General features: G+C 43.2%; 1 protein-coding gene across 7 annotated transcripts in view; it reads left to right on the forward strand.

Moving 5' to 3' along the window:
• CFAP299 (cilia and flagella associated protein 299) overlaps nt 1–14,085 on the forward strand; it is a 208,855-nt gene that overhangs the window by 187,908 nt on the left and 6,862 nt on the right. For 3 of the 7 annotated variants that reach the window (XR_011096016.1, XM_068680472.1, XM_068680471.1), the window contains exons 5-6: nt 4,303–4,353; nt 12,718–12,847. Coding sequence is in view for 5 of the 7 variants with exons in the window: in XM_068680472.1 (XP_068536573.1) it covers nt 4,303–4,353; nt 12,718–12,847 (181 nt within the window). In the remaining 2 variants the exon portion in view is untranslated. Of the gene's footprint in view, nt 1–4,302; nt 4,354–5,380; nt 5,738–5,762; nt 5,938–12,717; nt 12,850–14,085 lie in introns of those variants that run through there. The other 4 variants (XM_068680474.1, XM_068680473.1, XR_011096017.1 and 1 more) reach the window with 3 other exon arrangements.

Consider the following 14,085-nt stretch of genomic DNA (forward strand, 5'->3'; position numbering starts at 1 on the left):
AGCTGATGCTCTGTCAGAAATGTAGTGAAATTAAGCAGTAAATGATTTTGAAAGTCAACACAGTTTCATAGCAATGTCTAATTAAAGTTGTGTAGGATCTGGGGCATCTTAGCCATCTAGTGCCACTGTTCTTTTTGTATTGAATGATTTCTGCACTTTCAGATTTTCAGTATTATGATACCCTCAATCCTATGTATTTGTACATTTTGATGGACATATGCAAAAAGATTCAAGCACACCCCATCTGTGCTCTGTGAGTAGAAAGGTAAGCTGTTTGTGAATATAAGCAAGAAAAACATTGCTTCTAAGTTGTAGCTTTCTGAGGAGGTTGCTGTGGTTCTTCTTTATCTGTAGTATGGCAGTAATATCCTCTCTACATCTGCATATTGAAGGTGAGCAAGGAGAGTGATTCGCACTGCTTTAGCTTGTTCAGTAGGCCTGTTTTTTAAGGAGCTGAGGATTATGCAGTCTTTGAAACTACCTTGTTAAGCATACACCTTCTGGGTATCTGATTCCTCAAACCTTAGAGAAATGTGTAACATTCATGCTGTCAGGTGTTTATCTAAGATGTCTTTTTTGGAACAGATTTGAAAAGTTTAGCCTCAGTAGTCAAAAGTATTGGTTTTATCCTGTTGGGAGAATGTGCTCTCATTCTTTGTAAGGACTTGTACTTTCTTTGTTCGTTTCCTGTGATTCAAATAACCTCAGGTGGTTTGCAGCTAATGTGAGTAACAGTTACCAAGGCCAGCTCACTCACTCCGTGGCTCTTTTTATTGGCTCCCTCCCTCCATCACATCAGATCCATGATCTGTCCCCTCACCTGCAAGACCCAGCAGATGCTTTCAGACCGCTTGCCCTGCTTATTCACGTACCCGGCAGCCTTCAAACACATGAAGTTCTCCTGCAGCTTGAAGTCTCTTTTTCCTTCTTCTCTCACTGCCTATTGGAACACGTACACCCTCTTCCAATTCATACAGCCTCTTCCTGGAATGGTTTTTCCGACCCAAGCATATGCACAGCTTGCAGTGCGCTGTGTAGTCCCATTGTATTCAATGTGTTTAATGTACTTTTGGGAACTGGGGCCTACATCCTTTTTATCCCTCCAGATTTCAAAGAGGTTCTGGTTATAGACTGTTTCTCATTTTAATGTGACAGTAGATGACAGCATTTGACTATCTAGTTCTACATGTGTGTCTCATGTGCTTGGGCTTTGCAGTCAGATTACAAGCTATGGCTCTATTGTGGAGAAGAGATAAGGAATGTGAATAGTCTGTATGCCATTTTGCTTTATTCGTATCACAGCTCTGCCGCCTTGTTTGCACTGAAATATAAAGGTTGCCTGCCTGATCTGCCTGGTGCCCTGTCATCTCTTTGCTCTGTTGCTAAACGTACATTTAAATTAATTGTGTCAGATTCCCAGATCAATAGTAATGCGTTTTGTAAACGCTTAAAAAAAAATCTGTTCTCAATCATTAAGCTGATTTGAGCCACTCAAACTGTATGTTGATGTGTATCACACCAATAGTGGAAATGAGTGAAAACTCATTTAGTAATGAGTTTTATCAAACCTTTAGCAGCAAAGAAAACAGACAGTGCCTTTTTCTGTACCAAACATTCAACTGTAAGAGACTTAACTGATCATACAACAGCTGGCGTTGGCAAGAGTGAGGTGCCTGAAGTTAAACCTTGTTTTTTAGGTAACTAAATAAGTAGTGCTTTAAAAAAAAATGTTTTTACATTACTGGCTGTTAGTAACTGTCCCCAGATTTAGCAGCACCCTGGGTGCTTTTGTCCAACTGAATCCTGGCAAAAATCATCACTTAACTAGTATTGGCGAGCTGGAAACTGCAAAACCCACGTCCCAGCAATCTGCAGCAATTTTTGCATCCTGAAGCAAGGGTTTGTAATCCAGAGCTTTTCTCAGGCTGTGTTTCATAACAGCCCTTTGGATCTCATCAGCTTAGGAGTGACTCTCCCAAAGAGTTTTTTCCTCAAGGCAGGTTTGCCCTTTCCTGAAAAGCTGGCATTTTTGCTACTCGTTACGATTGAAATTAGTGATGCATTCTAAGCTCTCCTGTTCCTGCGTGTTTAAAAGCTGAGGTCACTGGGATGCAGATAAAGTCCTGAGGGTACGGCAGAAAGGTAGAAGGGGGTGCAGGAGGCAATTGTAGAGCAATATTTTGAAAAGGTGCCTAAAGAGTAAAGAACTGTATTCAGAATGTGTATGTAGTTGTCCAAGTTTGGAAGATATGAGACTTGTTATGCAGCAGCTTGCAGAAAGCAGCAGCAGAGCCAGTGCCCCAACTCCCTGGTGCCAAAGCTGCCCCCAGCAATTTCAGTCTTCTGGACTGAGGTGTGAGGGGAACCGAGCTTTCATTGAGGGCTGGAATCTTCAGCATGCTGTTGTCCAGTGCTGGCAGTGAAGATGCATCTGGATGTCACCAGATCACTTGGAAACTGCAGCCTCATTCATCAGATGAGTTGCTCTGAGGTTTGCTTTGGTCCCCAGGCCACTGGGATTTCAAAAGGTTTGTATTAGTGAGGCCTGGGAAGGAGGAAAGAATGCTTCCCAAGCCTTGAAGGTTGGCTGTCTCCCCTGGCTTTACCTCACACTGCTAAAATAAAATACTAGGGGGGTGGAAAAAGCATTGATTTTTCATAAGAGTATTATTTTTCATCAGTTCGGCTGATAATTAGAAGTTTTAGCACATGGTTTTATAGATGAATTCTTTCGGGACTCAACTTTTTGCCTAAGGAGATTACAGTTGGAAAGGAAGAAGACCCTTTGAAAGAAACCACAGGAAGAAAGACAGAGATACATGCATATATTAAGCATGCTTTGAATACATGCCTTTTGAAAAATCCATCATTTCTTCTCAGATGCTTAATCAAACTTTGATCAAGAAGGTAATTTATGGATGTTAAACCTGCTTCCTTCAAAAGGGAAAACGTTGGAGTAGCTGGCCCAGCTCCACAACTGCATGTATCCGAATCGATATGCAATAATAATTTGACATTTACTTCTCTAGCTCGCCTTCCTGTCTAGTTGTTATTTAGTTCCTCCAGACTTTCCTGTGCATCTTGGCTTATCATGACTCTGATTCTACAAAGCACTTAAGTATTGTTTTCGGTGCAATTTGGGCATACATCTAAAGGTGCTGTTTTTAGAAGTGTTACTGAGGAAGACAGGTGCCATGGGGGATTTTCGAAACCCCATGGAAGCTCCCTGCGGTGCACACCACCTACTACACAAAACCATCAGGCAAGAAATTGTCAGGCTTTGGAAATCTGTCTTGGCATTTGCCTGCATCTTTGGCACCTGAAGAAACTAGCTGAATGATGGAACAAGGCTTCAGTTGTTCATCATACTCTGGCTTTCCGTTAAGGGAAGATGAAAGCTTGTAAGTGAACCTACGTGACAATCAGACAAATGTTCAACTGTGAAACGTTCATCATTTCTATGTCAGCCTTAGAAATTCACCTCAGATAATTAGTCCAAACCTTTCCCTTAAACTTGATTATTTGCTGAGAAAGATTATCACTTCTGCCATCTCACTGCTGGTAATTAGGTACTCCTGTGTTTACTGTGGTGAGGGACTGGATGCACTAAGTCCATAGTGAATGAACTTGAAGTCCCCTGTACTCCAGAGCCACCTTCAGAATCTCAGCTGGCCACAGCACATGGTGAGGGAGTGGGACAGAGTGACCCATGTTTTGCATACGTTGTTTTTTTGTTTGTGTTCTGTTTGACACTAAGGACCATCTACAAGGGAAACTTTTATGACAGATATTCTTATATGGTGGTGCTTGGTGGCTTTTTTGCTCCCATCTCAAAATGTTTTGAAAAGGCACATTAGGAAAAAAAGAAAAAAAAACTTTCCTGGGTGGCAGACTTTAATGCAATCACTGTTACTGGTACACGGAAGAACAAGGACTTGGGTTTTGTATGTTGATCTGTCAGTTATATGCAATTTCCAACAGGCCTTCAGTGATTATTAATTGCACAATATGTATAAGCTATTCATCCTGTTGTTCTTTCAACAATTACATGCCTCTTTTTTATCTTCTTCGTTGTAGCTTCAAGATAAAACTTTTTCTTTTCTTTGGCCATAAATCCTAATGTGTTGGGAGGTTTTATTCTTTTAAAGATGGAGAGAACTAATAAGATAATAAATTCCGAGTGATTACTGCACAGCTTCTGGATCTGACAGTAGTTTCATCATGTCTTGGGATTGAGCCTATAACCCTGAGGACTTGAATTTCTTCTCCTTTCATTGCTTTTATTTCTTTTCTTTTTCCTAGCCTTCATCCTGAAATGCAAAATCCATATGCAGCTGAAGTTCAAACAATGCTGTGAGTACTGAGCAGATTTGTTGTAAAACATCTTGGCTACCAGAAATATTTTGAAGTGCTCCAGTGCTGGGGATGTCTGCTAACATCTACTGAAAGCGATAGCTCCTGGACCACAGGAGCTACACATTGGAGTGTGATGTCAGTGACAGCGAGCCAGGGTGCGTTACAGAAAGGATGACCCGAGTGCAGCTCAGGCACCAGGCATGCTTCGGTTCGGACCATCGTGCCCCACAGCCACCTGTGCCTTCCTGCCAGCACTAAAGGCTGCTTACTGTAAGCTGAGCAGGCTGATGGCTACAGCCCTGATGTAGGCTGCTGCTGGAGGTGGGGCATTACATACTTGGGACACAGAGGTAGAAAAAGCCCCTGTTGTCAGTGGTAAAGAAAAAGATGTCAGCCTTGCAATCCTCTGCTTCGACTTTTGAGACTCAGAACTCTCAGAATTGGGAATGAGTTTAAGAGATGGAGCTACACAGCTAATGGGTTCCCATGCAGCTCATGTTTTCTGTCTGAGGAAAGACTTTTTGGTTGGTTTTTGGTTGGTTTTTGGTTTGGTTATGTTACCTATTTGCACAGAAGAATATAGCAGTGGACAGCCTGGGAGAATGATTTCCTTAAACTCCAGCGTATGGCAGCAGTCCAGTGTCTGGAGGTATGTTATAGATACATGCAGGAACAGTTGTCAGTGGAAGTTCTGCCAGAGTTTGAGGAAACCGTTTCTGAGTTCTGAAACAGTGTCTGAATTACACACGTCATCCCAGAAAGGCAGTGACATAGTCTCCGGGTTACTTTCATGATTTTTAAAACGTAGGTAGTGATCTCTCTTGTTTAATTTCCTACTTCTACTTGTCAGTCCAAACTCTACAAAGGAAAGGAAATATTTTGTGCTCAGAAGTACATTTAGGCAATGATATGCTCTGTCTTATCAATGACAAATCGTTAAAATCCGTATTTCTTGTCCTGGAAGCAAACATAGTGTCCTTGTGTTCACAGCTGAACGCAGAAACATTTCTTTGCACTTGTTCAGGTCCCAGAAAGAACAGTTGTACCCAGAGATGAGGAGAGTTTGGGAAGAATTTGGAAATGAAAAGTTCACGTACCAGTCAGGATTTTGGTGACTTTAATGACATCCTTCTGACGGAGCAAACCTGATGCATGCAAACTATAAGGACTGAAATTTATCAAACCTCTACGTTTGATAGAAGGTGAAGTGCAATGGCTTGCGGCATAACAGGATGACAGGATATAGTGGGCAGGTTGCAAGATAGCAGAGATGCACGGGAATATCATCTGGATCCCATTGCTGTATGTACGATACCCATGGCGGGGGGGGAGTGTTTGTAGATAGAGTAGATGTATCATGTGTTCCATCCGTGTTACACATATTTGAAATCATCTTTGATTCATAGATAATTCATGAGCAGAAGAAAACTTATCTGATGAGCAGGCTTTGTGCAGCATTTGTGGCTGTGAGTATGTGCACGTGTGTGAAACAGAAGACGAAAATGTAACTGTCTTAGATGCTGGCAGACAGACTAACAAGATGGACTGTGCAGCAGCTGCTGAGGAGCATAGGCAGAAGAGGTATGTACTGGCTGTAGCTGAGAACATAGTTGTGTTCTCCAATATAAAATGACTATTTCATATGAAGATTAGAGGTTCTTCTTTTTCTGTCAAGAAAAAGGCTGAAAATTTGAATTGTGGGATGATAGCATCTTTTGGCTGTGGTATCTTTTTGGCTTTTGGCATCTAACTCTTGTGTAACAGAATTGCTTTCCAAGTTCTCTTTATGTTGCTGCTCTTCTGACTGAGAAACATGCCAAGCCATGATAAGCCATAGTATGGCCTTGGCGTACGTGATAATGTGCCATCTTAGTTGAGTTGGTTTGACAGTCAAAAGTGTTTTAAAGGCCTTTCTCCCTCTTTTTTCCCTCCTCAAAAGTGTCTGCCTTTTTTTGTAGGGAAGTGGATTTAGCCTTCTTGTTGCAGAATCGTCTCATACAGGGCTTCAGTTGTTTCAAGTCAAGAAAACTCATGACTTTGGAGGGGTTTCTCTTCTAGAATCCTTTTGCCCAATGCTTTTGTGAGCTCTTTACCTGCCAGTCTCCAACGGCACAGCTTTGAATTTCCAATTCCTGTGCAACTCTGAACTTCATCCAGCATAACTCTTGGGTTAAGATTTGTATTATGCTCTAGTCCAGTCTGGGTGTAGGTTTCCAGGGCAAAGCAGGTTTATAGTTCAGTGAATCTTGCCAACAGTGTACACCTCTTAGTATCCACCTTGCATTTATCTCCACCTCCCTTCAGTCCATTGCTCTTCATGGTATGCCCATCGCTTCATCAGAGACGACTGACAGGCTGCTGAGCAGGCAGTTCTTGCAAATGGGATCAGTGGAAGCTGCAGGTGCTCATCGTCTTGCATATCACACACACACACCCTTTTATGCAGGGAAAATTGAGCAGTTTTAGGGGCAGATCCCATATGGGAGGTGGAGCAGCCAGATGGCTTATCAGAAGGAGCGGGTAGGATCCAGGGGTTACAGGGCCAAGAGGAGCTCTGAAGCCTTGATCTCGAAGCTGCTCCAGCATACCGCTGACAGCATTGAATGAAAGCAGCCCTAAAGCCAGTCTCTGTGCCCCATGGAAACCTCCTCGTACTCCCTGTGCATAGTGTTCATCATCGCTCATGTGGCAGGGTCTCCTGTGCAGAGTGCTTGGCTGGCTGCATGTCCTCACAGCACTGGTTTCGTGGTATCAGGTCAGGATCAGGAAAGAAATGATGTTTTTTACTCCATGCAGTAAAAAAGGGGAGTCAAGCTCTGTGAGACATTTTCAAACTCTCACTATTCATAAGCTTCCTTGGCATGGAGTAGATGTGATCCCAGTGACCCACAGGGGTGCACTGGATGGTTGAACACACCGGGTGAGCCGCTGACCTCTGCTGAGTGGGATTGCAGGGTTGCTGCTGCTGCCTGGGAGAGGTTGGTTGGTGAGGACGTGTTTGGGACCTGCAGGGAGAAGGTGCTGGCGCTGGCCACAGAGCGCTGCTGCAGGAGCTGTCCAGAAGCTGCACCTCTGCTAGGTCAATGCCGACTGGCACAGTGCTCACCCCTGGAACCAAGATATCTGCTGCTCACAGTGCTGATGTGGCTGTTTGCCAAAGCTGGGAATAAGATGCAGGGAACTGCACGGCTAAAGGCAAGGCCGAAAGGATTCTTTCTGGCATGGCAGTTCTGAGCAGGGGAGCCTGTCACAGGTTAGAGGCAGAGGACCCCATTACCTCCTGTGCCAGTAGCATAAACAGGACTTGTCAGACAGTATCTGCCGTGGTGACCACCGCTTTGTAACTGCAGGCACAGCAGAAGTGCTGTGCTTTTCCACTGCCTACAGGAAACCAAAGCATGAACAGGTCCTACAGACCAGACCTTCATTTCTCCAATTGTATACAAGAGTTCACTGGAGTAACTCCAGACGTACAACCAGTTTGGAAGATTGGCCATGTGAGTTTAGCTAAGTGTTAGCAGGTTTTATTCCAGTACTGACAATATAGCATGTCAGCAGGAAAAGAAACCACCAAAACTAGCTGCTGTGCGCAGTAGCTGTGGACAAATCAAACTGCCTTGGTTTCCCAAAGTACTATAACAAATCTCACCCTACCTCAGCAATTGTTTGGTAAATGTAATTATTTCAATCCAAGCTGCTTCGAGATGAAAAGGGAAAGCAATATTGGGCATCTTAAAATTTCTTAGGTGGAAAAAGTAGCTTGTTCTTGTGTAACCAGAGGTCTGTGACATGCATCTTATTACAAAACCGTGGTTGGCGTGGAGTCATGTCCCACTGAGGCATTGACCTTGTTCACACCAGAAAGCTCTGGAAGGACTGACAGCCCAAGTCCTATCCAAGTATGTTTCTATTTTGTTTTGTTTAGCACCATGCAGGATGCCAGTTTTCAGCCTTACTGGGAAGATTAGCAGTGCACTCCTTCTGGAGGGCAGAAAGAAGGAGGATGTCAGGATAAAGGAGCTGCTGCCTTGTTTTATTTCTATTTCTGCTCTTCTTTGTTGTCCTGCATCCCCCTATCACCCTTGTCTGCAGCCTTCTGCTGCTGCCCAACTACAGAGAGCTGGTCTGTAAATTACCAGGAGGGGGTCTGGAGCCAGATAGTTTGCATCGCAAATTCGTAGAACCACAAACTGAAAAAAGCTGTTGAGCCATCATTGTTTATAATTAGTTTTTGACTGAAGTCCCAGTCTGCTATAGGGAATGGTTTTATCTTAGTGTATGTGTGGGTGGGAAGAGAAAAGTAGAGAACTGAATCAAGGAACCAATCCTTATCCTGAGGGGAAGAAAGAGCTGGGTAGTATAACTTAACCCCATGGGATCAAAGGTGGGCCAACACAGACATAAACACCTTTGCACTATGTTCTCGCTCCCTGAGTTTGCTGATTTAAATAGTAAATACTAAGCTAGGACAACAAAGCACTTACCCTGGAGATACACACCTTCTTTTCTTTTGGTCAGATGGTGATTGGCAACCCTCACTCTGTTCTGTGTCTAAAACCCTCTCCAGTCTGTCCAGGCCTGATGCACCAAGCATTGCACTTCCACCCCTAGAATAAGGCTATGTAAGTCCTTTTTCCATCACAGCTGGTTTCCCACTACAGACTAAGAGGAGAAAAAGAGGACCTTTTCTTGCCTGGGATTTGGCTGTAGGAAAGCAGTTGGGCAGCTCCCTGAATGTGAGCGGCCACAGGACTCCCACCAAAGCATCCCATCTCCTGGCTAGGGCTGGCACCTGGGGTTCCTCACCACTCTGCCTTCAGCACAGTCCCAGGGAGAAATCTCCACTGTTTGCTGTGCCCTGGCTCCCCCAGCCACTGATGTGCTGTAATAAAGCCTGCCTTACATCTCGCAAGAATGTCAAGTGGTTTAATGCGTGTTTACAGAAGGACCCAGAGATTTTTGGATGAAAGACATTGTGTAAGCACCATGTGGTTTGATGTGCTGCCATCTTGGTACCCGAAGGATAACTTTAAGGATACAAAAACCTGTATTCATATTCTTGTGTTTTGGGAGGGCATTTGCCTGTCTGCAGAATGAAAATCTGCTCAGACCAGAAATTAGCTGATGAATGAAAAAACAAAACAAAACAAAAAAAGGCTTGCATATTTGTCTGTATTCCCAAACAGTGTGCTACTTGTTCTATACCACTGCACCGACAAGCCATTGTTTAAAAAAAAAAAAAAAAATACATTCTTCTTGCAGCTGGACTGTGGGCACTGTTAAGTCTTTCATACTCCACATGTTTAAGTACCGTGCTGAGAACTGCTACATTTGTTCCAAAACACATGGAAATCAAACAAAATAGTAATAGAAAAAATGCACACTGCAAATTTTGTCTTTGGCATTTGATCCTGTTCATCTGATACCATGTTTTCATCTGAGGATAATTTAAATATTTAAAGCCACATGTAGTTCTGCTACTAAAATCGGTTTGGTTAGATTGGAATTATAGCAACTCATAAATAGGGCTTCCTACTGAAGTTTGTTTAGAATTTATTCTACAGAAAGAAATAAAGATGAGATGAGATTGCCTAGCTCCCTATTTCCACTGTCCTTTTATTGCAACATCCTCCTGGTAGAATGCATTGAGTCCGACAACCAAGTTTCGCCATAACATTAACTGGCAGGGGAGAGGCTGCTCCAGAGAAGCCTTCTCCAATCTCTTGTTCCTCTGATCAAAATTCTTCTATCTCCTGGCTAGATGCATTTCCATCTTTCACGTATTGCTTTGACCTTCCTGCAATGCTGCCCTCTAGCAGCAGTAGCCTTTAACATCTTGCCAGCTGAAGCTGGGTGCAAGGATTACTTGAATCTTGATGTCATCACTTGTGTCACTCCTCAGTGAAGAACCTGAGTAAAGGAATGTAGGGGGAAATTCCTTTCAGTGCCCAAACATCTCCAAAGTCTTCCTCATAGCAGCAGCCTCCAGGTTATCTGTTGCTCTTTGTTTTAGAGGACACGGGAATGCCAGGCAGTGCAGGGTGCAGCACTGCCACATGCGTATGTGTGGGAGGGGCAGCCAGAGAGTTTTGCAGGGCATTGCCCCATTCTCTTTCTCATCCATACCGAGTTCTGAGGGTTTCACCTCACTCTGCCGATGGCCTGTGGGTTCCTCTTGAACATCTAAGCACGTGACAGAAACTAATTCCTCATTGTGCAAAAGTCCCCAACAAAACTGTTTGTGTTAGACATTTATTCCCCAGCACACAGCCTGTCTGAGCCCTGACCTTGTTTTCAGTGGACATCCAAAGTTCCCAGTGACTTAAATGTGGAAGTATTGTAGGAGTAGTGTTGGAAACTTGGCAAAATGCAGGAAGTTATTATCTGGTAGCTAATTGACTATTTCCTCCTTCAGACATTTAATTTCATTTTAATGACTGTGGGGAAGTCTTTGCAGAGAGACATTTCCCCCCACCTCCTTAGCTAATGTAGAGCAAATCCTTCCTAATCTGGTAGTGGTTTTCCAGCAGAACAATCTCTATTTGTGCAATTGGTCTCATTAACAGAGTTGTGTCCTGGGGGAGACAGGGGAAAGATGCATGGATGAAATGATGTAACTGGGTAGAGAGTGAAAAGAATTTGCACAAATAATTTATATATAATTCTTTCCATAATCTTAGATTTACACAGTGAAAAAAATCTAACTACTTAACGTGGGGACTAGAGAACATAAAATAATTATATAGAGAATGAACTAATTTGACCAACTACTGTGTTAAAGCAAAACAGTTATTACCACCAAGCTGAACACGAATTACGTCCACCCACCTTTTGCTCATTTTTTGCAGACATCCAAGTGTTAGGCTGCACAGAGTTCCAGAGGGCGGCTCCTACTTGCATTAACCTACTGCCTCAAGGACATAGCTTTGTGCTGAGCACACCTCAAAGTCCATTTTACATTACCTGGCTGTAATCCAGGGCCATTGACTTCAGTGGCAAATCAACCCCTGACTTCACTGATGCCAGGATGAATTCCACAAGGGTGCTGTAAATTCCTCTCCATGTCATTGTACATTGGTCTGTTCCTACCAGAGGTATTCAGGATGTAAAAAGGCTCAGCATTATATGTAACAGTGAGGCCTACCTTTTTACAGTCTTTCAAAGTGAGGAAGAATTCAAGGCACTTTTAAAGCTCTCTCTAGCTGGAATGGAATATTCTTTAGAAAGGAACTAGAATAAAAGGCACTGAATATTCTAAGTTTTTTGAATCCTCCCTATACCCAGAGTGATTTCCTGACTTATTCCCATCTCCACCTCTTTTTGTGAAAGACACACGTGTCTGAGCAGTAGCAGAAACGTAATGTGCCATTTCAGTGATCAAATGGGTATCTCAGTGAGGGATGAGTAGCAGCATCATCACATCATGCAGTCTGCAGTTACATCTGAGATTTTAAAATATATATATATAAATAAGCAATAGCAATGAGTGTGTGAATTTCAGCTTGTGGGTGCCAAGTACAAAACTCAAAAGGGCTGAGGCCAGGAGATAAAAAGTTGGAGAAGTCAGCACTCAAAACTGAGAGAAGTCCTGTGGACTTCCAGCACCTCCAACCTATAACTAAGGCCGATTAGCTGCTGAAGTAATTTCATGTCCGTTTTGTATTTGACATAGTGAACTGATGTTTCCTTCCTACTCTGTGTTTAGCACTGGACATGTCAGAAGCTAGAGACCCAGTCCTTCTGATGGAGTGGTTTGCTGTGGAATCAATCACAGACTGACACCCACAGCTCTTTGGGGAGCAGGGATTTTCCCTGGGGAACTGCAGGTCAGCTCATCCTGCCATATCTGGCCCATGAGGAGACATCCACAAACTTGACTACCAGAATTACATTAAAAACAAGAGAAAGAAAAACAGTAAGGCAGCAAGAGAGTTACAGCGAGATCCAAAGGGGAAACTGTCGGTTTCCACATCTGGTTTGCAGATCTGTGGTGGTCCGGGAAGCACTTTCAGGTGGTCTCCAGAGCTGTTTCCGTCACAGTAGTAGTTCTCAAGCACTACCACTTCCCTCTAGGTATAACCCAGGCACTGAATCTTTTAGTAACACTAGTACTGAATAGATGAGGAGACGGCTAGGGGCCTCAGTTTTGGTTTGCCAGAGATCAGATACATAGGGCAACATTTGGACAGGTTTTCTAATATTCAGTAGACTTGTACTCCTCAGTAAATCTGTTTGGCTTTCAGAGGGGCTGTTGTGGAGTCAGTAACTACTCAACGTGAATGAGGAGGTCAAAATCTGTCCTTTAAGTGGGAAGAATGACATCCCTTAAAACTACAGCATTTCTATTTCGCATTTTCACAGCTTTTACAACTGGAATAAAAATGTCGTCTCTTCAAACCCCAGCCCAAATTATGAAGTGATTGCAGAAAATTCCTGTGGACTACTCTTCAAGAACAAGATGGATGGGAAAATAATAAATGTGAATCCCAAGGTAAATGTCTTTTTTTTTGCAGTATTCTGAATTTCCTTTATGCAATGGAGTTTGACTGCTAAACTGTTGAGTCTGATTGCAAATAGTTTCTTTATCAATATGCAGCTAATATTTCAGGCTTACCCAGACATGCTATTCCCCTTGTTAACACAGCTGCTTTGGTCCCTGTAAGGATAACCTCCACTTACCGTGTTTATGACTGAGTAGGCCTTTCCCTTGTAAAGGAAACCAGAAGTTGAACTGACTGGTACAAGGGAAATGTCTTCAAAGCTGGGTTTCTCTTCTACCTTCTCCCTTTCCTTGGCCTTTCTTCCAACAAGAACTACAAAGTGTTGCCATCACTGCCAGGGTAGGCTGCACACTGGGGCTGTGTTCTATTAAGTGCCTTGCCTGGAATTGCTACGGAGGGGGGAAACATTGGGAGAGTGAGCAAATGGAGGAGGAAAAGCAGGACTGGTTGGAAGATGTGAGGACTGGAGCATGGAATTATATCAGCAGGTACATCTGGTGTGGGAAGACACTGTGTTTTTCTCAGAGGATCACACATGCCTCTAGCTGAAGGGAAAAGCTGTTAAAATGTTGGCAAAGCAAATTGGGGCTGGTGGTCCCTATATTCACCTCCTCTTAAAAATCAAACCTCTGTTGTGAAGAGTGCCTGCAGGTGGGTAAAAGTAAATAAAAATGGAGCTGCTCTGAAACAAAAGCTGCAGCTTGCAGCACCTGTAATATCCCAAATCCTGGCAGGGCCCTCTGAACACCAGCAAATCCAGAAAGCAGAATCAGTTCCTTCATCTGAAGCATGGGCCATCTTGCACACTAGCACTTTCACAGAGGTAAATGGAAGCCAGCAGCATTCCCAGAATGAACCATCATTACTCTTCCTTAATACAAAAGATTTGGGAAGTCCTGAGGAAAGTGATCCCATTTATTTTGTTCTTGTAGCAGACTGAGATTGTCACAGTTGAATACAAACAAAGCAAATGCTCTCACATGCTGAAGTCATACCCAGACATCCTTTTCTCAGCCATAGGTGAAAACTGATTAAATCATGACACGTACTTGTATCTTTTCTGTTGAGAGCTGAATGGGTAGTATCACTATAGACAACTTCCTTCTGTATGAAACCGTCTGTGTTCTTTGGTGCTAACTGCACTTCTTTAAACTTTACAACTGAAGTTTTTGGACTGTAGATTGAATGTGACAAACACACCCAGGATTTGGTTACTCTCAAAACCAAC

The sequence above is a fragment of the Anas acuta genome, chromosome 4 (genome assembly GCF_963932015.1).
Source record: "Anas acuta chromosome 4, bAnaAcu1.1, whole genome shotgun sequence".
Lineage (NCBI taxonomy): Eukaryota > Metazoa > Chordata > Aves > Anseriformes > Anatidae > Anas > Anas acuta.